This window comes from Notamacropus eugenii, chromosome 1 (genome assembly GCF_028372415.1).
Source record: "Notamacropus eugenii isolate mMacEug1 chromosome 1, mMacEug1.pri_v2, whole genome shotgun sequence".
In the NCBI taxonomy this organism is placed as follows: Eukaryota; Metazoa; Chordata; class Mammalia; order Diprotodontia; family Macropodidae; genus Notamacropus; species Notamacropus eugenii.
The window spans coordinates 621,327,563-621,352,567 of record NC_092872.1 but is presented as its reverse complement, the minus strand read 5'-3'; the positions used below and the strand labels follow the sequence as shown (position 1 = coordinate 621,352,567).

The window sequence follows — 25,005 nt, the reverse complement described above, 5'->3', positions numbered from 1 at the left end:
TGGCCTGGGTTGTAGATAATGGACAATACTCTCGCACCTTCCCAATGGAGTTAAACACTAGTGGAGTGAAACAAGACTATGTACTTGCTCCCATGTTTTTTAGCATGATGTTTTCAGCCAAGTTGTCAAATGCTTTCAATGAGGATGAATATGGCATCAAGGTCAGCTACCGCACGGCTGGTAAATTCTTCAACTTGAAAAGGTACAAGCCAAGACCAAAGTGGGAGGGAGTGTTGGTGCATGATTTTCTGTTTGCAGATGATTGTGCATTCAGTGCAGCCTCTGAAGCTGAGATGTAATGAAGTATGGATCAATTCTCTGGTGCTTGTGCTAATTTTGACCTAACAATACCAAGAAAACAGGTGCTCCATCAGCCACTACCACACCATCTATACGTGGAATCATTGGTTACAGCAAATGGAGAAGTTTGGAATGCTGTGGATAAATTCCCTTGGGGTAATGTACTTTCCAGGGATGTACATATTGATAATGAGATTGAGGCACATATTGCCAGAGCTAGCTCAGTGTTTGGGATACTCCAAAGGAAAGCATGGGAGAGAAGAGGTATTAGACTGACTGCCAAACTGAAGGTGTGCAGAGCCTTGTGCTGATCTCATCGTATGCCTGCAAAACATGGACTGTCTACCAGTGCTATGCCAGGAAACTGAATCGTTTCCATTTGAACTGTCTTGGGAAGATTCTGAGCATAAGGATAAGGTACCAAATACTGAGGTCCTCATTCAAAATAAGCTGCCAAACATTCAAACTCTACTTCAGAGAGTGCAACTTGGATGGACTGACCATATTGTTCGAATGCAAAATGTATGCTTGACAAAAAGACTTTTATGGAGAGTTCACACAGGGCAAGTGTTCACATGATGATCAGAAATAGCAATACAAGGACACTCTCTAGGGCTCTCTTAGAACCTTGAAATTGATTGTGTGACATGAGAGATACTGGCACAGGACCACTCAGCATGGCATGCCATACCTTCTCTGGTGCTGTGTTCTGTGAGCAAAGCAGGATTGAAACAGCTCAAAGGAAATCAGGATGCACAAGTATCCACCCCAGGTGTTTACACAGACTATTTGTACCTGACCTCTGGTAGAGCATTCCAAGCTCATATTGGTCTGATCACCACAGTCAAACATAACTTAACTTAACTCTAGCATAGTGATATCATTTTGGTCCTCTTCAAGAACAAAGGACAATAACCAACCAACCAACCACCCACATTTCCCTTGATATCATCTTCCATTTTGTCTACCTTTACCCTAGTCTCTGATGAAGCAGTAACTCTTCTCTCCATTAAGTCGTTTGTATCCCTATAATTCCTGATCCCATTCTCTTCTTATTTATTCTAGCAGATTGCTCCTCACAGTTATCATCCTCATATCTTGCTTTCAGTTTCTCCCATCTACTGGCTCCTTCCTATATAAACACACTGAAATCTCCATAAAAAAAAGAACAAAAGCCTTCAGAGAATCTACCAAGTTCAGCATCTATCATTCTATATTTTTCCTTCCATTCTTAGCCAGACTTGAAAGAGCTGTCTATATCACTTCCTCCATTTCCTAACTTCTTAACTTCCTGTAATATGGTTTCCAACCTTAGCACTCAACTGAAAATTCTCTTCAAAGTTCCCAGTACTCTTTTAATTACAAAATATTATGGATTTTTCCTAATCATAATCTTTTTTTAACCTGTTTACAGAATTTAACCACCTCTACAGCTGATCACCCTCTCCCAAGTTTTTCATGACACTGTTCTCTTTGGATTCTCTCCTTTCCTGTCTGACCACTCTTTCTTCATCTTTTTTCCTAGGCAGTCAGCCACATTATGTCCCTAATTATGGTATATACCACAGCGTTCTGTGTTGGGCTCTCTTTTCTTCCCTATATTCTCTAGTTTGTTGACTTAATCAACTCCCATGGGTCTAAATGTCATCTTTATTCAATTGATTCCCAGATTTATGCGTTCATTCCCAATATCTCCCTAGAATTCCAGTCCAAGGCAGCATGGTATAATGGAAAGAATTCTGGCAGAATTTCCTTCAGAAAGGAAGGATCCAAATACCAAGAAACAGTATTCCCATTCTGTGCTACCCATTGGATTATCAGACTTCAGTACCTTAGGCCAACCTATGCATGTATAAAGCAGGAGGATGTCTATGTGAGGTGGTTTGAGGGAAATTAAAATGCCCCCCATTCCCTAGCTAAGTGGCACAGAGAGGTGGCATAGAGTGCTGGGCCTGGAGTCAGGAACATTCATCTCTTTAAATTCAAATCTGGCCTCAGATCCTTACTAGGTGTGTGACCCTAGTCAAGTCACTGTTCGCTTCAGTCAGAGGAGCTGGATTCAAATTCTTCCTTTAGCAGTAACTAACAAAAAGAACTTGGCAAAGTTATTTCATTTCTCTAGGTTTATATTTTCTCTTCTCTAAAACCTCTGCTCTAAAAGTTGGACCAAATGTCCTCTTAAAATTCCTTCCAACCCTCAATTCTATCAGTCTGTGATGCTATGTATTGACTGCCTATTGGAAATTTCCTATAGTTCTTTAAGTCCTAACTTAAAGAGAAAGACAGAGATAGAGAGTAAGGGAGAGAGGGAGAAAGAGTGAGAGAGAGAGAGAGAACAGTTTGTCTCTGTTGTATTCATATTCACTTCCAGTTCAGAAGCAAATCAGATGACCTTTTATCATTCAGTAATCAGAGTGGATTCAGTTGATACATGTAGATTGAGGTCAATCTTTCTTCACCTCTGTCTCACGTGAAGTAGGCCTTTGCTTTGCCAAAGTAAATCCTGCTACCTGCAGTAGTGATCCCATCATACCGTCTTCTTCAGCCAGTTACCTTCTCTATTCCTACTCTCTTGTCTTCAATCTCTCCTTGTCTATTGGTCTATTTCCTCCTGTGTACAAATATATCCATATCTTTCCCATCATCAGAAACCCTCACTTGATCTCTCTACCCTCTCTAGCTAAAGAGAAGGCCGGTTTAGGTGGATCACAGTGAGTGATGGGAAGTAGTATTCAGTAGGACTGGAAAGATAGGTGGGAACAATGTTGTAAAGAGTTTTAAAAGCTTAACATAAGAGTTTATATTTAAGCCTAGAAGAAATAGGGATCCAATATTGTTTATTGAATAAGTGACTGGCATGGACAGACTTTCCCTTTAATGAAAAATACTTTTTTCAACAGTGCAAAGGATGGACTAGGGTGAGGAGAGATTTATGTCAGGACAACCATTTAGAAAACTTTTATAGTATTTTTGTAGTATGCTAGGCAGGAGGATATGAACTAGCATGGTGTCCCTTTGAGTAGAGAAAAGAAGTCATATGTAAGAGGTATTATGGAGATAGAAATGACAAAATTTGGCAGCTAATTGGATATGTGAGGTGAGATAAAAGGATGTGTTAAGGATGATGCTGAGGTTATGAATCTGAGAAAAGGGAAAAACGATGGTGTCTTACAGAAATAGGGAAGTTTGGAAGAAGGATGACTTTGGGGGAAAAGATAATGAGTTCTGTTTTGGACGTGTTAATTTGCAACATATACAGTGTATCCCATAGGCTTCTAGTAATGAAACTCAAGGAATATACATATGTGGCTATCTGTGTCTACGTCCCTGTCCATGTCCATATCCAAATCCAGGTTCTCATGGAAATTCCAGGATGAGAAGGCAGCTAAGTCATAGTGGCAAAGTTGGAAGAGTCAAAAGCATATCCAGGAAGGAAATGAAGCATGGCCAGCTTAGACTTGATCCCTTAAATGGAAAGGAATTTACCAGGGAGAGAAAAGGGCTGGCATAGTGAAGGGATGTTCCAGGGCAAGAAAACCTCAGGCACTGAGGGAAATGTCAGTATGAGTCATGGTAGCAAAGTCTGGAGAATCAAAATCACCTCTGGGAAGTGAATGAGGTCTATTGGCCTCAACTTTCCCCAAACACCAAATTAGAGGATTAGACTAGATCATCTCTAAGGTTTCTTCGATCTTTAATATTCTGTGGTTTTACAATTCAATTCCTTTAGTGGCACAAAGATAGAAAAACATCATGGAAAATATTTAGACTCAGACACAAAACTTTCTTTCACTTTGGTAAGCTTTTCATATTCAAAGATTCATAACATCTCTAGAACTCATGATGCTACAGTCTTGGCAACCACACGTGTCTCCATTCCCCACTTTGTACCACTCTGAAGGAGATTTTAAATTATCATATTTCCTTAAATATAGTCTGGCATATATGTGACTGTTCCATAAAACATTGTAGGTTGTAACTTTGTGAGTAGAAAAAAACATTAACACTTAAAGAGACAGTCAATAAATGTAAATCCTGTTGAAATGAATTATAGTGCATTTAATTTATTTGATTCTTTACATTTTTATTAATAGGTATGTGGATATAAACAATGCTGTAATCCAGTAACTTGTCGAGAAAATTATTTTGCGTATTGTGTTACTGGGGTTTGCTGCCAGCCAAATTGTCAGGTAAGAGCTTTGTTTGATAACATCTAAGGAGTTTTAAAAATATTTAGGGGAACTATATAGAATAGGGATATCAAACCAAGAAACTGCATGAGACTGCTTTCAGTCCTCCCCACCCCCACTGTCATATATGCCATACAGTTCTCACCCCCTTCTTTGAAAGGGTGTGTAATCAGATTAGCAGACCTTTAAAGATTCAAGTTGCAGTGGTACAAGTCTTTGAATCCATATATTTAAAAGAAACTGAAATGGGAGTGTCAGACTATGAATATAAAATATTCAGGCTTGGGGTAGTTAGACAAAATAAATATTTTATCTTCTCTCTTTCCTTCACTCTTCACTGTAATTATTTGCTAACATTCTTCTCTTATCTAAAATTGATCTCTTTTCCATCCTATTCTTTTAATTCTCCATCCCCCTTAGATTCTCATTACCTTTAACATAGGCTGTTATAGCAGAATGAACATCTTTTTGCACCCATTCTGTTTCTGGATGTCTTACCTGTAGCTATCACAATAATCTTTTGGGGGCAAAACTTTGATCATACTTTTATTCTTATTAAAATCTTCAGTGGCGCCCTAAAGTTTTGCCTACCAAAGTCCTGTTTATAATGTCCCTGACTCATCTCTCTACTCTTACTGCACCTGATGTCTTCACCCCTGTCCTCCTTGTGTATGTTTAGAAAGAATTTTACTGATCTTTCTGCTGTCACTTTGTCGTTGTGGCTGCTGCATTCATTAGTCCCTCCTACAGTTCTGTTGTCTGGAGTGTTCAAGAAGAAAATAATCTTGTTATTTCTTGTTTTTTTGTCTTTATTGTTGAATGTCCATCTTAGTTCCTGTATGGTTAAACTTAGATTAGCAGGGTAGGTCACTCTGGAATGTATCCTCAGCCCCACTTCTGTTCACAACACATTATTGCATTCTCTCCTGCATTTTCTGGTGGGTTCAGAATAGTTTTGTTATTCAAATTTATTTTCTTTGGTGCTTAAAAGTCTTTCTCTTGGTCATTTTTTGTTGTTGTTGTTTCTGAGTTGAATTGTTAAATTTAACCACTTTATATCTTATTTGCAACTTTTTTTCTCCCTGGAAGCTATCTGTGAATTCTTCCACTTGGCATTTATTTCTGTATTCAGAAAGTTTGATCAATTTTCTTGTATTATTTCTTGTATTATGGTTTTAGATTTTTTGACTTGTTCTTTTGGGAGACATAATCCTTAGGTTATCTCTGTGTATTGTGTCTTCTAGATTGCTATGTACTGCTTGAATTGGGGGCATAATTTCTCTTAATGTTTTTGCTTTTTGCTTCACTTCTTCTAGATTGTTCTTCACTTATATGTAGCTGTATTCCTAACCAGTTTCTCTTTATTTTGTTACTTTGTTGAACCTTGCCATGGCAGATTCAAGTTTTTCTGTTCTGCAAATTATTTCTGCTGTGCAAGCCATGAATTCTGTTTTTATAATTCTCATTTATTTTTTAAACCACTCAAGAACATCATGTTGCGGTACCATGTTCTTCTCAAAATCCACCTGGTCCTCTATGTTATCAAGTGCTAAATCATATACATACATACATATTTTATATATATATATACATATACATATATATCAGTATTTATTCATAGATGCCTGAACTTATTTGATCTGGAGGCCATATTTCCTTCTGCTATAAAAGTTTTCACTATTGGTTTACCTGCTTATGCTCAAGGTCTTTGAGTTTTTTCTCATTAAATCTTTGATAATTTCAGTCTTTTCCCCTTATTTTTCCTCTATTGCTTACTTTTTGACTCCCTCTCCTCTGATGGTGGTTCACGTAGGGCTTTGATATTTAAGAGACTCAACCTCTTCCCATACTAAACAATTCATAGTTCACTAGCCTAGGTCTCTGCCCTAAGTGATTTTTGGTGGTGGTAGTGGGGGACATCCATTCAGCTATATACTGGGACCACTTTTCCAAGATTAATGGAGTGCCACACATGGTTTTCTGTCCCATTCCCTCTCCTCAGTTTTTTTCACTGGCTATACAGTATTCTTCTGTACTGGTGCTATTGCAGTGTGGGATGATTTCTGTCATTTGGAGTTTGAATCTTTGTGAGAGCTTGCTGCATAGGTTCTTGGATCTGCTTTTCTAAGGAAAGCAACCTTAAAAGAGGTAAACAAATGTTACTTTAGTTAAGCACATATGTTATTCACTTGGTTCAGGGGGAAAAGTCCGTACCCCGAACTTCAGGGAAAATACAAAGAGAAATTACAAGCAGAAATTGCAGACAGAAAGACTAATAGGGCTTCCAGTGGTCTTACCATAGACAATACATACATCATTACCAGAGAGAGAAGCACCAACATCTGGGTTTTCAAAGCTGGGGACTACTACTACCCAGAGTCTCATCTGGCCTAATCACACAAACACTCTTCCAATGATTTGAGCCCCAAAGCAAAACCTCACTTCAGAGTATATATACATTTTTAAGAGTTGGAGGGCATGACCCTCATGACCCAGTGCCTCATTAGCAATCAACAAAAGCTGTGGACCTTCATACAAAACAAGCCTCCCCTCATCAAGCTTCCTATAATAGCCCCACCTGAGGTCTATTAATGGGCAGTGAAGATTTTTAACTTCATTACAATCTCCAGGACTCTGCAAGTAAAGGGGAATTTGGGGTGGGGTTAGAGGTAGTAGAATGGAGTATGAACTCTATTTCAAGCCCAAATTAATGTCCTGACTCTTTCCTTCTGTTCTTTTACCTTCCTGCAGAGATCTCTTAAAGCACATAATGCTGCCATGGTTCTGATTATTGAGAATTTGGCAGATTTCTGCAGTTTGGAGCTTGGACTTCCATGAAAATGGAAAGAGAGAGGGGAGATCCATGTAGGGTATAGGGTTGTATTATGTTGCAAGCCTGTGGACTGGATCACCTAGAGCAACCTTGCTACCCGTATTGTGGTGGGGGAGCTGTTACTAAGTGGAGGGTTTTTTTTAATCTCCTTTTTGTTTTCTGTTATCTTAGACCATGGAGACAGTTGAAGATGCTTTATCTCATGATTTGGAGAGGTTCAGAAAGTCATGTGGATGAGAGAAAATTCTCTGTAGTTACTTTGAATGAAATCTCTCTCTGTCTCTTCTGTGTTTTTTTTTAAGTACTACACAAGATGTTGATGCAGCTTTATTTATATCTTGACTTTTGGTGAATTTATTGTCTCATTCAATTTTTTGGTTGACTTTTTAGACTAATTAGAACACTTGGGAGAAACCACACAAAAAAAGCAGCAAAAAAAAGAGCAAATAATATGCTTCAATCTGCATTCAGACTTCATAATTCTTTTTCTGAATGTGGACAGCATTTTCCATCATGAGCGTTTTGTAGTTATATTAGATTCTTGCATTGCTAAGAAGAGAGAAGTCTTATTAAAGTTAGCCATCACATAATGTGGCTATTACTGTGTACAATTCCTTTTCCTTTTTTTTGAAGTAAATGACGTAATTTTCCTCTGACTTTGAAAAACGTCAAATTAGCTGTTTATGTTTTTTTTAGTTTTTTTTTAAAAAGTATGTCCTAATTTCATTTATCAGTTCAGTGTGATTTTTTTTTTTAAAGTTCCACTTTCATTAAACTCTTGTTTTGTTTCCAAAACTATCCCTTTGTTTTTAGTTGGAGGTTTTTGTTCAGTTATTCTAGTTTTATTAGTTTCATTCTCATTTCATTGTCTTGGTTTTTTTCTCTCTTTTCTTTGTATTTCTAGATGAAAACGTTTAGAGATATAACTTTCCTCTCTAAGAACTCTTATTTTTTGGTATGTTGTCTCATGATTATCATTTTCTTCAATGAAATTTTCTTTTGCTTCTATGCTGATTTTTTTCTTGACCCACCAATTACTTAGGACTAAGTTATTTAGTCTTTATTGTTGAATTCTCACTTCAAAATCTTGCTATTGAATAGGATGTTTAACAGCATTTTCATCAGTAAATGATGTCTTTAATATTTCTGATTTTATTCCTGTTTAGTGAAGTTTTTATGCCCTGTAACATGTTTAATTATTTTCTGAAGGTGCAGTGTACTGCTTACAAGTATGTAAACTCCTTTCTTGCCATATTGAGTAATTGCTAGAGATTTGTCCTATCTAATTGATCTAGAGTTTCATCTACGTTCTTAAATTCTTTCTTGCTTATCTTTAAATGGATTTATCTAGGTCTGAAAATGGTATATTGAGGTGCTCTACCATAAGTAGTTTTCCGATCTATTTCTCTTCACAACTTAAGTAATTCCTTTAATTATTTAGATGTTATGATATTTTGTATACCTGTCTTAAGTATTGGTATTGATTCCTTATCTTTGGTGCCTTTAAGTCATAATATATTTTTCCTGCTTATGTGTCATTGTCTCTTTTTTCTTGGTCTATGTTTTTCTGAAGTTACATGTCTATATTTACTTTAGCCTTATCTGGACTTACGATTACTCTCTCTACTTTTTTGAATTCACCCAAAGTATAACAATTCTATTTCAGATAAATAAAGCAAATGGTTTGTTTTTTAAAATAATTAATAAGTGTTTTTACTGTGAAGGAAAAAGTTAAATGATTTATAGGAGAAATAGACATTAAAAATATACTAGTGAGTAGCTTCACTTTACCACTCTCAGACTAGATTAATCTAATCATAAAATAAACAAGAACAGAGTTAAGGAAATCAATGGAATTTTAGAGAAGTTAGGTATGATAGATCTCTGGAGAATACTGAATGCTAATAGAAAGGAGTATTCTTTTTCTCAGCTGTGTATGGTACCTTTACAAAAACTGGCCATGCATTATGTCATAAAACCTCACAAACAAGTGCAGAAAGGCAGAACCATAAAATGCGTGCTCCACTGACCACAATGCAGTGAAAATTACTTTCAGTACAGGGTCTTTGAAACACAGATTAAAAAATAATTTTAAACTAAATGAGAAACGAATGGGTTGGAGAAGAAATCATAGAAAGAATAAATAATTTTAGTATCATAACAACAATAAGACAACATACTGAAATTTGTGACATGTGTCCAAATTAGTACTTAGGGGAAAATTTGTACCTCTAAGCCTTTAAATCAATAAAAGAAAGAATAGATAAATAAATTGGGCATGCAATTAAAAAACTAGAAAAAATGTAAAACTTCCAATCAAACACCAAAATCAAAATCCTGAAAATCAAAAGAAAAATTAATAAATTAAAATTTTAAAAACCTAGGAGGTGGTTTGATGGTAAAAAATTCCAATATAATAATGACAAATCATTAGTTAATTGATTTAAAAAAAAAGAAAACCAAATTGTCAGTATCATAAATGAAGAGGGTAAATGCAAAACCAATGAAGATGAAATTAAAGCAATTATTAGAAACTATTTTGCCCAACTAGGAAAAATGACAATCTTAATGAAATCTATGAATAGTTGCAAAAATATAAATTTTCTAGCTTAACAGAAAAGGAAATAAGATATTTTTATATTTTTAAATAATTAATATATTTTTAGTTTTCAATATTCACTTCCCATAAAATTTTGAGTTTTATATTTTCTCTCCCTCTTTCCTCCCTTCTCCCCAAGATGGCACGTAGTCTGAAGTAGGCTCCACTTATACATTCATATTAAACATATTTTCCCATTAGTCATGATGTAAAGAAGAATTAGAACTAATGGGAGGAATCATGAGAAAGTAGATTATTTTCTGTGCCTTTCCATCATATTTTCCCCCTGTTTATGCTTTTCCTTCTCCTTTTCTCTCCTTACTGGAATTTGCTTTGGATAACTGCCTCCCTCAGTCTGCCCTTGCTTCTATCTCCTCCCTTCCCTTTCTTTCCCATTTTCTCTTCTACTTCCTATAGGGGAGGTTAGATTTCTGTACCTGATTTGAGCTAAATCTAATGAAAGTAAAGTTCAAGTAGTGCTTATCTCCCTCCATTCTTTCCCTCTATTTTAATAGGGTTTTGTGCCTTTTCGTGTGATGTCATTTACCCTTGTCTCCGCCTTTCCTCTTTTTCCAGAACAATCCCTTTTTACCACTTAATTAGATTTTTATCATCACATCAAAATCAACTTAAACCCACTCCTTCTGACTATGTATATCCTCCCCACACCATTCATATGTGGAACCATCAGTTACAACAAATGGAGAAATTTTGAATGCTATGGATAAGTTCACTTACCTTGGTAGTGTACTTTGTAGGGATATACACATTGACAGTGAGGTTGATACATGCATTGCCAGAGCTAGCTCAGTGTTTGGGAGGCTCTGAAGAAAAGTTGGGAGAGAAGGGGTATTAGACTGGCTACTAAACTGAGAGTCTACTGAGCCATTGTGCTGACCTCATTGTTGTATGTCCGTGAAACATGGACAGTATTCCAGCACCATGCCAGGAAACTAAATTGCTTCCATTCGAATTGTATTAAGAAAATTCTGAAGATCACCTTGCAGGATAAGGTACCAGACATTGAGGTCCTTGTTCAAACTAAACTGCTAAGCATTCAAACTGTGCTTCACTAAGCGTAATTCCAATGGGCTGGCCACATTGTTCAAATGCAAAATGTATGCTTGCCAAAGCAATTATTTTATGGAGAACTCACTTGGGGCAGGAGATCACATGGTGGCCAGAAAAAATGATACAAGGACACTCTCAAGGTCTCTCTCAAGAACTTTGGATATGATTGTGTGACTGGCACAGGTAAACTCAGCCTGGTGTGCCCCCATCAGAAAATGTGCTGTACTCTTTTGCTCTTTGAGCAAAGCAGAATTGAAACAGCACAAAGGAAACATAGGATGCGCAAACTGGAGTAGCCACCCCAAATGTTCTGTGCGCAATCTGTGGTAGAGAATTCTGAGCTCATATTGATCTGATCCATCATAGTCATACACATTGAAACTTCACTTTATCATGGTGATGTCGTTTTGGTCCTCTTCAAGAAAGAAGGACAACCAACCAACCTCTCTTACATGTCATAATCATGATAGAGTTGTCAAGAGTTAAAAGTATCATCTTCTCTTGTGGAGATGTAAACAATTTGCCCTTATTAATGATATGTGTTTTTTCCTGTGTACCTTTTTATGCCTTTTTTGAGTCTTGTATTTGAAGATCAAATTTTCTGTTGAGCTCTGGTCTTTTTATCAGGAAGGTTTGGAAGTCCCCTATTCCATTGAATATCCATCTCCTTGTCTGAAAGATTTTGCTGGGTAGCTGATTTTTGGCTGTAATCCATGCTTTTTTGCCTTAATGGATATCATATTCCACATCCTCCCATCTTTTAATGTAGAAGCTACAAGGTCCTGCATAATCCTGACTTTGATATTTAAATTGCTTCTTTCTGGTTACTTGCAGTATTTTCTCTTTCACCTGGTAATTTTGGAATTTGGCTACAGTATTCCTTGGCATTTTCAATTTAGGGGCTCTTTCAGGAAGTGATTTCTGGATTCTTTCAATGATTGTTTTACCTTCTGGTTCTAGCACATCAGGATAGTTTTCCTTGATGATTTCCGCTGTTCAGACTCTTTTTTTCATCATAGTTTTCAGGTAAACCAGTAATTTTTAAATGATCTCTTCTGGATCTGATTTCCAGATCAGTTGTTTTTCCAATGAGGTATTTTACATTTTCTTCTATTTTTTCATTCTTTTTTCTTTTATTTCTGTTTGACTGATTCTTGATGTCTCAGAGAGTCATTTAGCTTCTACTTGCCCAATTCTAATTTTTAATGAATTGTTTAATTCTATTAGATTTTGCACCTCCTTTTCCATTTGGCCCATTTTACTTTTTAAGGAGTTGTTTTCTTTAGTGTATGTTTTTTTCATTTGGCCAATTTTATTTTTTAAGAACTTGTGTTCTATAGTCAATTTTTGTCCTTCCTGTTTCAAGCTGTTGACTCTCTCTTGTATAGCTCTCATTTCTTTTCCTCTTCTGTCTCTCTTATTTGACTTTTAAAATCCTTCTTGAGCTCTTCCAAGAAGACTTTTTTGGCTTGAAAGCCATGCACATTCCCCTTTTAGGTTTTGAATGTGGGTATATTGACAATGTTGTCCTTTTCTGAATTTGTACCTTGATCTTCCTGTCCCCAGAATAAGAATCTATGATCACTGTCCATTTCTACTTTTTGCTCATGCTGTTTGCATGTTTCCTGGCTTTTTAAAATTAAACTCTCCTGTTGGGATGCAGGGAGAACTGATACAAGCTTCTTGTCCTGAGACTCTGGGACCTGGTCACTGGCTTTGTGTTCTGGGGCGTCAGGTGCTGGCAGCTGGGGACTGTAGGGGTCTGACAGCTTACTTGGTGCTGAATTGGGGTCAGCAACAGTGGAGCTGAGGGGTGGGAAGTCTGGCCCCTGGAGGATGCCTGTTCACCTGAGCTTCTTTATAGCACTTGAATGTTTAGCTTCTGGAGGGTGTCTGCCAGCCTGGATCTGTGCCTCCTGGAGTTGTACTGAAGCAAAGGGAGATTTTGCTACTGGAGAATGCTAGTGCATGTAGTGGTTTTCCGAGCTGGTATTTACTGGTTCCCCTGCCTTGCTGAGGCACTGGAAAGCAAAGGAAGTCTTGGTGTTGGTGCTTACTTGTTCCACCACCTTGGGGCTCAGGATCTCCCACTGGTTTACTGAGGTAGGGCTTTGCTGAGATGCCTCCCATCCTGTACTGCTTGCTCTCCCCCAGAGTGAGAGGAGCCTTTCCTGCTAATCCCTCAAGCTTCCTGGGCTACAAACCTACTGTACCCCATCTTTCTGCTGGCTCAGCTGTTCTAGGGTTTTTTCCTGAGGCAATATTTTCTTGAGTTTCAGAGGTTAATAAGAGGGTGAGAGTGACTTACTTCTTACTTTGCCTTCTTGGTTTCTGGAAGTCTGAAATAGAATATTTAAATAATCCTATATTAGAAAAAGAAATTAACCCATAAATCAGCTTCTTAAGAAAAAATCCAGGGGGGTGGAGCCAAGATGGCAGAGTAGAAAGACGCACATACACATAGCTCCGAACCCACAACCCATAGAATATCTGTAAAAAAGAACCCCCGGTGAATTCTGGAGCAGTAGAAGCCACAGAACGGTGGAGTGGAGGAGATTTCTGTTCCAGAGAGCCCTGCAAACCGCTCACAAAAGGTCCGTCATGCTGCGGACACGGAGTCGAGCCCAGCCCTGCCGTGGCCGCCCGGCGCCGAGAGGAGCACATCCGAGCGGGCTTCAGGGACAGAATCTCCAGCGGCCGCACAGGTCCCTCCACCCACAGGTGACAGGGGTCGGTGAGAGGGTCTCTTCAGTGGGTCGAGAGGGGAATGGGGTGCCCCCATAACTCAGGCCCCCTTGGGAGGCAACAGTGGAGGCGGGAGCAGACCAGGGCTCCCCAAGCAGGCAGGAGCCAGGATTCATTGTTGAAGGTCTCTGCATAAACCCCCTGAGGGAACTGAGCCTGAGAGGCGGCCCTACCCCGACCTGAGCACCTGAACTTAATCTCACACTGACTAGCAGCCCTGCCCCCACCCAAAGCCCTGAGGCTGGGAAGCAGCATTTGAATCTCAGACCCCACGTGCTAGCTGGGTGGAGCTGGAGGCGAAGTGGGTGTGAAGAGAATATTCAGAAGTCAAGTCACTGGCTGGGAAAATGCCCAGAAAAGGGAAAAGAAATAAGACTAGAAGGTTACTTTCTTGGTAAACAGGCATTTCCTTTCTGATGAAGAAGAACAATGCTTACCATCAGGCAAAGACACAGAAGTCGAGACTTCTGTATCCCAGCCCACTCAATGGGCTCAGGCCATGGAAGAGCTCAAAAAGGATTTTGAAAATCAAGTTAGAGAGGTGGAGGAAAAGCTGGGAAGAGCAATGAGAGACATGTAAGCGAAGCATGAACACCAGGTCAGCACCCTGCTAAAGGAGACCCAAAAAAATGCTGAAGAAAATAACACCTTGAAAAATAGGCTAAATAAATAAATATTCAAGGAATCCACAGAACACCGCCTGAAAGAGGTCCAAAAAGAGAAACTCCTAGGAACATTGTGGCCAAATTCCAGAGTTCCCAGGTCAAGGAGAAAATATTGCAGGCAGCTAGAAAGAAACAATTCAAGTATTGTGGAAATACAATCAGGATAACACAAGATCTAGCAGCTTCTACATTAAGGGATTGAAGGGCATGGAATAGGATATTCCAGAAGTCAAAGGAACTAGGACTAAAACCAAGAATCACCTACCCAGCAAAACTGGGTATAATACTTCAGGGGAAAAATTGGTATTTCAATGAAATAGAGGACTTTCAAGCATTCTTGATGAAAAGACCAGAGCTGAAAAGAAAATTTGACTTTCAAACACAAGAATGAAGAGAAGCATGAAAAGGTGAACAGCAAAGAGAAGTCATAAGGGACTTTTTAAAGTTGAACTGTTTACATTCCTACATGGAAAGACAATATTTGTAACTCTTGAAACTTTTCAGTATCTGGGTACTGGGTGGGATTACACACACACACACACACACATAGAGACAGAGTGCACAGAATGATTTGAAGAGGATGGGATCATATCTTAAAAAAATGAAATCAAGCAGTGAGAGAGAAATATATTGGGAAGAGAAAGGGAGAAATGGAATGGGGCAAATTATCTCATAAAAGAGGCAAGCAAAAGACTTATTAGCAGAGGGATAAAGAGGGGAGGTGAGAGAAAAACATGAAGATTACTCTCATCACATTCCACTAAAGGAAAAAATAAAATGCACACTCTGGTATGAAAACCTATCTTACAATACAGGAAAGTGGGGGATAAGGGGATAAGCAGGGTGGGGGGATGATGGAAGGGAGGGCATGGGGAGGAGAGTGCAATTTGAGGTCGACACTCATGGGGAGGGATAGGATCAAAAGAGAATAGCAGTAACGGGACAGGATAGGATCGAGGGAAATATAATTAGTCTTATACAACACAACTCGGTGTTTTGGGGTGGGGAGAGGGGACAAAAGGGGAGAAAATTTGGAACCCAAAAATTTTGTTAAAATGAATGTTAAAAGTTAAATAAATAAATAAATAAATAAATAAATGAATAAATAAAAAGGAAAAAAAAAAAAAAGAAAAAATCCAGGCCCAGAATTACAAGTCGATTCTACCAAACATTTAAAGAATAATTCTAATACTATAGAAACAGCTTTAAAAAATAGATAAAGAAGGGAATCATTTTTTCTATGACACAAATATAGTTTTAATACCCATATAAGGGAGAGTAAAAACAGAGAAATAAAACTATAGATTAATTTTCCCGATGAATGTTGATGGAAAATTTTAAATAATATGCTATGAAGGAGCTTACAGCATATCAACAAATATCATACATTATTATCAGATTGGATTTATACCAGGAATTCAGGGGCTGGCTAAACATCTGGATCAGTAACAAAAACAAAAAATTTTTCTTATTTCAAAAGATAGAAAGCTTTTTGACAAAATATTCCTATTAAAAACACTAGAAAGCACAGGAATAAATGGAGTTTTTCTTAAAGTTAAAATAGTATCTATCTAAAACCAATAGTAAGAATAAACATTAACTATAAAATGGATAAATCAGGGGTGGAGCAAAGATATCCATTATCACCATTATCTTTTAGTATTGTACTAGATATGCTAACTCTAGCAATAAGGCAAGAAAAATAAATTGGAGGCATGCACAAAGGCAATAAGGAAACAAAACTATCAGTCTTTGCATGCTGTATGCATATCTATCATTAGAGAACCCTAGAGAATCAACTAAAAAACAATGAACAACTTCAGCAGTATTTCAGGATATAAGATAAACTAACACAAATCATCAGCATTTCTTTACATTATTAACAAAATTCAAAAGAAAGAGTTAAAAAGAGAAAGCTATTTAAAATAACAGCAGGCAGTAAAATATACTTGAGATTCTACCTGTTAAAATACACACAGGGTCTGTGTGAATACAATTACAAAATACTCTTCATACAAATAAAGATAGATCTAAACAATTAGAGAGATATTAATTTCTCATAGCTAGGCTAATATCTGACACAACCATAATAGACAAAAACTACCTCCCTCCTCCCCACCTTATTCTCCCAGTACTAGTGATATTGAATCCTTGGATGCCTAAGAATAAACTCTCTTCTCTCTAACCTCTGCAATCCATTTTCTCCTCTCAATCCATTTCAACCCTGCCTCTGCAATGTCCCATACCACTTCTGCTCAACCTTTCCACCATACTATCTGGAACTCATGTTCTATAATAAGCTTTCATTTTTGGACCTCTCCCTCTCATGCATCTTTTATCTTCTGGCACTCACTGAGAGTTGGTTTCTCTCAAACCTGTTCAGTACAGATGCATCTCTTCTTTCTCCTGACAGACTGGTACTAAAGGGGGAGGGGGAGCATATTGTTAAAATATTTTTGCTTTACTTAAAGATCTTCCGCACACATTAATAGACCCATATGCCCTGCTTAAATCACATGGTGGGAGGAGTTTGCTGAACAGGTGGAACAGTAAGGCTGGAGCAGAGCTGGGAGGAAGTTGGTGAGAGCAATTAGGGCAGAGGAAAGAGGACACAGGCACAGCTAGTCTTCTGAGCATTTGTTTGTGAGAAAGCCACAGCAGTGTGGGGAAGGCTTGGGAATGGTGTTGTACCCTGAAGTGCTAATGTGTATTGACTTCTTGGTACTGTGATTGATCTGGCTTTCTGGTGTTGGGGTTTGGCTTTCTGGTGTCTGAATAAAAGATTTTCTTCTTTCTTCTATATGGACAGTCTCTACTTTGCAATTCAGAGCTGTGTTGGCATATTCGTAGTCGCCCTCAGTGTTGTGCATATTGCTTTGGCTTTGCAGAGAGTCAGAATACCCCTTGCTTTGCAGTCACTCCACCTGCCACATCATTCAGGTCTTCTTTTGGTATATCTAGTTCAGAATCTCCTATAGGCTACTGATGAATTGCTACTATAGTTTTCCCCCTTTGAGGTTAACTGTATCCAATTTTATCACTGAATTCAATAGGACCTTTAGGACATTCCCTTCCTTTCTTAAAGAGTTTGGTTCCTGACTCATACCTTTTTTCAATACTTGAACCTTGACCTTTATACTAGGAAACTTCAGTATTCATGTTGATATGGCCTCAGACACCTTAATCTCCCAGTTCCTCAATCTATTCCACTGTCGCACTCCACCACAGTTATATCCAAGGATGGTCATATCCTTGATGTTTATGTTGCCCACAAGTACCTCACTTTCAAGATCAAAAATTCTGAAATTGCTTTATCTCTAATCATAGCCTGTTGTTTCAGTTTTTCCTGTAAGTTGTTCTTCCTAAACACATTCTTCATCCTCAACATATCATCTTATCCTTCCACACCTCAGTTTATTCCTAGACTATACATCACTCCTGATCTGGCTTTAATTCACTCTCTTCCAAATCATAACCCATTAATGAACCAGTTCATTGTCCTCTAATTATGAATTCCTCACTCCCTTGTTCTATCACTACTCAGAGCTTGCCAAACTCCAGGCCTGAAATGTTCCCACTGTATACGTCATTTACTCCAGCTTCCATGCTGTTCCATACTAGACAAAGTTACACAATCATGGTGATTAATTCCACAATTAACTGAAGCTATCTTATCTCAACTAGGTACATCGTTGAACAGAGTACTCAATATATGATAATATTAAGACTTGGAGAATTAATTTCCTGCAAAATCCTAAATGGAGTGAGGAATATTGATATTTCAGAATGTGTCCACATAGTATCTCACTTTAATGTGTTCAATGATACATGCTGATGACAATTTTGGGTCCTCAAAAGAAGAAGATAGAAAGGGGGAGGGTGTTATTACCATTTCTACTGAGTTTTGAAAGATGATTAAGATGTCAGTGGGTGAAGATGTAGTAGGGGGATAATGTTATAGGTATAAGGACCAATTTGAACAAGATCATAAAAATGTGAAAGTATTAGTCATCTATGCAGTATGGTGATTAGAGTTTGGCTGAGGAACAATAGACTAAGAGAAGGTTGTCAGAATAAGTTGGAGCTTAACTCAATGAGATTTGATTGCTTATCTGATACACTAGAAATTTTATTGAAGACAATAGGAGGTTTCTGATTCTTGGAGTTATAGAATCATACCTATGCCCTAGGTAGTGGTATATATGACAAATTGGAGGGTATAAACAATAGGAATTAAGGAAAAAATTTAAGAAAACTATTTCAGCAATTCAGATGGGTAGTAACGAAAGTCCTAAATTACAGTAGCAGTAGGAATGTATTTGTGTGGGGAGGGGCAGGGTTTGATGCAAGGGATATTTTGGCAATAAAATTGACAGTATTTGGTGAGTGATTGATTAGATATGTAGATTGAAGAACAGAGAGGAATCAAAAATGATATATCTGAGATTACAAATAAATGACTAGAAGAATAGTGACATCATTGGCTGAACTAATAAAGAAGTGAAACAGATTTTGGGGGGGGATGGAATGATGAGTTAAATTGAACTGTAGATACAATTTATATTAGGTAGAAAGGTCCAATAGATATTTGAGAAAATGAGTGAAGTTCTGTAGGTGAGTATTAGATAGGTAGATTTGGGAGTTCTCTGTAGAAAAGTTGGTAGTTGAAACCATGGGAAGTGGATGAGGACACTGAAAGAAGGCATATAGAAAGAAGAAAAGAGTGCTAAAAATAGGCCATTAGAGAATATTTATATTTAGAAGTGAGAGAAGAAATAGTAACTTGCCTCGTTTTGGCTTCCTGTGCTTTATATTTCCTTGCCCTTTAATCTCAAAATCTCTGAAAACACTCAACTTGTTTTGAAGGTGTGGTTTGAAACATTCATTTGGAATGTTTATAAATTTTTAGCTCATTTGACATTATTACCAAATTACGAAGAAAATTTGCAAAGTTTTGAAGTAGAAAATTTTGTAAGACTATCTACATTAGCAGAGGAATATTCCTGTTTTTTCCTTTTTTTCTTATACTATCTACCAGTTTAATCGAGGGACTTTATGTAGACCTGCATATGATACACTCTGTGATTATCCTGAGAGATGTAATGGGACCTCTTCTGTATGCCCAATGGATTTAAAGGCAAAGGATGGAAGTTTATGTGCTGATCTTTCAAGTAAATGTTTTGATGGAATGTGCCAGAACCCTGATAGAAAATGTCAGCGTCTCTTTGGAAAAGGTAGGATATGAGTCTGTATACTTTGGTTACTGTCATCAACACTAGTAAATTAAATGAGGAACTTGACTTAAAAACTGTAGTAAGTTTAAAAAAATTATCATAAATAGTAGATAGTCAGCCTTCCATAGTGAAAACAATCACATTTTAAGTTCTAGTCTCTCACCTACAAAATATCTCAAACTACAATTTCAGTATATATTCCACTACAAATGATAGAAATTATATTAGCAGTTTTAGGGATAGGTGATAACAGATGGTTGCCCAGTTTCTTGATTCTATATTTGAAGAGTCCATTAGGTGTAACAAAATCCTGCTTGGAGGAACATATTTTTTTAAGGTTTTGATTAATTTATTTTGGTCTTCAACATTTATTTCCACAAGATTTTGAGTTCCAAATTTTCTCCCCATCTCTCCCCTACCTCCCACCCCAAGAAGGCATGCATTCTGATCACCCCTTTCCCCAGTTTGCCCTTCCCTCTGTCATCCCCTTTCCTATTTCTCTCCCCCTTACTTTCTTGTAGGGCAAGATAGATTTGTATACCCTATTGCCTGTACGTCTTATTTCCCAGTTGCATGTAAAAACAATTTTTAACATTTGTTTTAAAAACTTTGATTTCCAGATTCTCTCCCTTCTTCCTTCCCCACCCACCCTCATTGAGAAGGCAAGGAATTCAATATAGTTTATGCATGTAAAGTTATGCAAAACACTTCCATAGTTGTCATATTGTGAAAGACTAATTATATTGCCCTCCATTCTGTCCTGCCCCCTATTTATTCTAGTCTCTCCTTTGACCCTGTCCCTTATCAAAAGTGTTTGCTTCTAACTACCCACTTCCCTAATCTCCCATCCCTTTTATCATCCTACCCCCCTTATCCCCTCCTCCCTTACTTTTCTATAGGGTAACATACCTATTTGAGTCTGTATGTTATTCCCTCCTTAAGCCAAATCTGATGAGAGTAAGGTTCACTCATTCCCTCTCACCTTCCCCTTCTTCCCCTCCATTGTAAAAGCTTTTTCTTGCCTCTTTTCTGTGAGAAAGCACATATTCTTTTTCCAAGGTAAATTATGTGACCAATGGAGCTTATACCAGAGATTAGATCCAGACTTGGCTAGGGTGATGGTACCATTATAGACTTGAATGATTTGTCCTGGCACTGACTCTTCCTTAGTTCATAAAATCATAAGAAATTTTAGTTATTCCAGGGTTGACTTTGTGTTTTGTGCCAGTCTCCTGGCATAAGGGAGTTTCTCCTGGGAAGACAGGGTTTCCCTGTTGACCCTTGCTTTCTACAGTCAGAGTGTCATACTCTCTCACTGTACATGCAGTAGGTTATGTCCTTCTCTGGTTACCCAGTTTATGTCAGAGGAAAGGCCTGTGGGCCAGCCAGAGACATGGGGAAAACAACCCTTCATGAGTTCAGGTGCTGAGAATAACATGTAAAACAATAGCCAGTTCAGTGCAAAGTTTTATTGCAAGCAATGGGAAATTCAGGGGAAAGGAGAAAGGAAAAGGGGACCTGACAGACAACTTAAAAATACACCTTAACAAAGAGAATAACTCACATAAGGGCAGTGCTGCATTGGGAAGAAGTGGGGTACTCTACTAGAAAGGTTTCCTTCTGCTGGAAGGGAGGGCATGATCTTGGTGGAGGGGAAGGGGTGCTCCAGTGGTAAGGTATGCTTTTGCTGGAGAGGAGGGTATACTTTGCCAGAACAGATGCTTCTGCTGGAGAGAAGGGTTTGCCCCAGTGGGAGGGGGTGCTCCTGCTGAAGAAGAGGGTATGATAAGTGTTCTTCTGAGAGTGAAGTTTTTATACTATAATTTTGGATGACCTCCCCAGAGCTAACTGAACTGTGTATTGTGATCAGGGAAAAATATTATTTTGGGAATTTGTTACCATAGAGAAAAAACAAGCTGACAATAGACAAAATATTATTTGGGGAACACAGGTGTAGTAACTTTCAAAGATATTATTGTTAGTGTTTTCTCATATTCTGTTAGCTTACAGACTCCTTCAGGGGCCTCAAAACCATCAGGTTTAATCTTACATTGTGAGTGAAAGATGAAATGACTGAAGAAACGAAGATTTGCTCTTCTGAGCATATTGATTTATTAAGAAAAGCATAGTAATTGCCTAACAAACTGGCACCAGACCTCTTTAGCTTAGGCCTGGATCTTGAATACAGACAAAAGTCCAGACTTTATTACTTAAAAACCAATCAGATAAGACAAATTAATTAAAAGAAAACAATACAATATTAGTTAATCCAATTTCTAATTAGAGGAAACATTAGAGACTTTCCAAGCTGGGAGGGGAAGAACAGACAGATGCAATTCCCTCGATTCAGAAAAATAAGTGTCTCACTACCCCAAGTGCCTATGAATACGAAATATGGAAACAATAACTGATCACTTTGGGACCAATTTTCAGATAAGACATATGGGTTGCTTGAAATGTAAAACTGAGAGAAAACTCTCTGTATCAACCTTTGGATTTGACTGAGTGTCTTGTCAACATGGTGTAGGTCTTTGATTAACGATCTCCAAACAGCAGATAGAGGTGATTCAGTTTCTCATCCATATAGGGCTAGAAATGATGCATTAAGATTTTCTCCCAATTCCCACAATTGCCTAAAGTTTTCTCACAAGGCAGAGATTTGAATAGACCCATAATTGAATAGAAAAGGAACTGAACTAGCTTCAGAGTTAAGTCATAAGATGGAGTCAGTGTGGTGCACTCAATTCACACAATTAACCACTTGCTGTGCTCATGCCCTCAATTCTCTCAGACATTGGTTTCCATATGTGAGTTCCATAAGCTATGGCCTCTCTTAAGGGGAAACTGTCATGGTGGTCTCAAGACCACTAGGTCCAATCTTATAGGACCTTGGAATTCAGATATAATTTAGTTATTTTGTAATATCCAATGTAGGAATTTTTCCATTTATTAAAAATATCTATTTAGTCAGTTTTAGTTTTCAACATTAGCTTTTATAAGATTTTGAGTTTTAAATTTTCTCTTTCTTCTTCCCCTCCCCTCACGATGGAGTACATATAAGCCATACATATACAATCATATTAAACCTATTTCCACCTTAGTCTTGGAAAGAATAATTAGAACCAAAGGGTAAAAAAACAAACAAAAAGGGAAATGTCCCTTACGTTTACTACGTGTGTGTGTATCTATGCTTCAAATGTGTTTTCTTGTAAATAACATATGGTAGGATTATGGTTTTTAATCCATTCTGCTATCCACTTCCACTTTATGGGAGAGTTCATCCTGTTTACATTCACAGTTATGATTACTTATGATTGTCTTTCTTTCCATCCTATTTCTCCCTGTTTATGCTTTTCTCTCTCCTTTCTCCCTTTCATGTCTCATTAGTCCCATTGCCTCCCTTAATCTGCCCTCTTTTCTATCAACCCCTTTCCCTTTTTCTTTCCCCTTTCCCCTACTACTTCTTTTTTCTCTTCTGTCCTCCCTTCTACCCACTCCTCCCTTTTTTCCCCTTTCCCTTCCTACAGGGTAAATTAGATTTCTGTACCTAACTAATTATGTTATTCCCTCTTTGAGCCAAATCTGATGAGAGTAAGATTCAAACAATGTTCATCTTTAACTCTACTGTAATGGGTCTTCGTACCATTTCATGTGATGTAATTTACCCTTTTCTATTTCCTTTCCTCCTCTCCTGGTACAATCTTATTTTTTTCACCTCTTAATTTTTTATCATCACGTCAAAGTCAACTTATACCCATATTCTCTGTCCACATATACCCCTTCTAAATATCATAATAATGATACACTTCTCAAGAATTATTGTCATCTTCCCATGTAGGGACATAAACGGTTTACCCTTATATAATAACATGTTTTTTTCTTACCTGTTTACCTTTTTATGCTTCTCTTGCTTCTTGTATTTGAAGATCAGATTTTCTGTTGAGTTCTGGTCTTTTTATCAGAAAGATTTAGAAATATCCTATTTCATTAAATGTCAATCTCTTTCCCTGAAAGATTATGCTCAATTTTGCTGGGTTAGTTGATCCATGGTTGTAATCCAAGCTCTTTTGCCTTCCAGGAATATCATATTTCAAGCCCTCCAATCTTTTAATGTAGAAGCTGCAAGGTCCTGCATAATCCTGACTATGGTTCCATGACATTTAAATTTTTTTTTTCTGGCTTCTTGTAGCATTTTCTCCTTGATCTGTTAATTCTAGAATTTGGCCACAATATTCCTTGCAGTTTTCTTTCAGGAGGTGATTGGTGGATTCTTTCAATGACTCTTTTACCCTCTGGTTCTAGGACATCAGGGCTGTTTTCCTTGATGATTTCTTGAAAGTTACTGTCCAGGCTCTTTTTTTGATCATGGCTTTCAGGAAGACCAATAATTCTTAAATTATCTCTCCTGGATCTATTTTCCAGGTCAGTTGTTTTTCCAGTGTGGTATTTTTTTCTTCTATTTTTTTCCTTTTTTTAAAATTTTGTTTGACTGATTCTTGATATCTTATAGAGTCACTAGCTTCCACTTGCCCACTTCTAACTTTTAACGAATTATTTTCTTCAGTTAACTTTTGTATCTCCTTTTCATTTTTGCCAGTTATACTTTTTTAAGTAGTTTTTCTCCTCACTGCATTTTTTAACCTCCTTTTCCATTTGGCCAATTGTATTTTTTAAGGAGGTATTTTCTTCAGTCAGTTTTTGCCCTCGTTTTTCCAAGCTATTGATTCCCTCTTACATACATACCTTTCATTTCTTTTCCCAGTTTTTTTTCTACTTCTTTTATTTGACTTTTAAAATCTTTCTTGAGCTCTTCCAAGAATGCTTTTTGGGCTTGGGACTAAGTCATATTTCCCTTTAAGGTTTCAGATGTTGGTATGTTAACAATGTTATTCTCTTCTGAGTTTGCATTTTGATCTTCTCTGTGGTCAGTGTTATTTTTTGCTTTTGCTCATTTTGTTCGCCTCTTTCCAGACTTTTGAAGTTGAACTCTCCTGCTGGAGCACAGGGGTAATGATCTCAAGCTGCTTATGCTGGGGGTTAGGGGTCTGGTCATTGGCTTTGTGTGCTGAGGCCTCAGGTGCTGACAGCTTTAGGCTATAGGGGTCTGGCAGCTTTCCTGGTACTAAGCTGGGTTCCTATTGGTGGTGTTTGGTGTATGCTGAGGCTTGCTTGGTTCTTTGCATTTCCCTAGGGATACACTGATGCACAGTGAGGTCTGGCTGCTAGAGGATGCCTGCCTGCCCAGAGAGCTGTGCTGACTCACAGTGTGGGAGGTTTGGCTGGGGGTTTGCCTGGGGCTGTGCCAAAGCATGGGGAATTTCTGTCACTGGAGAGCTACTGCTTACCAGGGGCTGCACTGAAGCATGGG

The 25,005-nt window shown here is 37.8% G+C and overlaps 1 protein-coding gene across 5 annotated transcripts in view; it reads left to right on the top strand.

Annotated features, from left to right (window-relative positions):
• The window catches only part of LOC140520808 (disintegrin and metalloproteinase domain-containing protein 32-like), a 119,267-nt gene that overhangs the window by 76,095 nt on the left and 18,167 nt on the right, over positions 1-25,005 (top strand). For all 5 annotated transcript variants that reach the window (XM_072635128.1, XM_072635124.1, XM_072635125.1 and 2 more), the window contains 2 exons: positions 4,395-4,490; positions 19,442-19,637. In XM_072635128.1, coding sequence (XP_072491229.1) covers positions 4,395-4,490; positions 19,442-19,637 — 292 coding nt within the window. The remainder of the gene's footprint in view (positions 1-4,394; positions 4,491-19,441; positions 19,638-25,005) is intronic.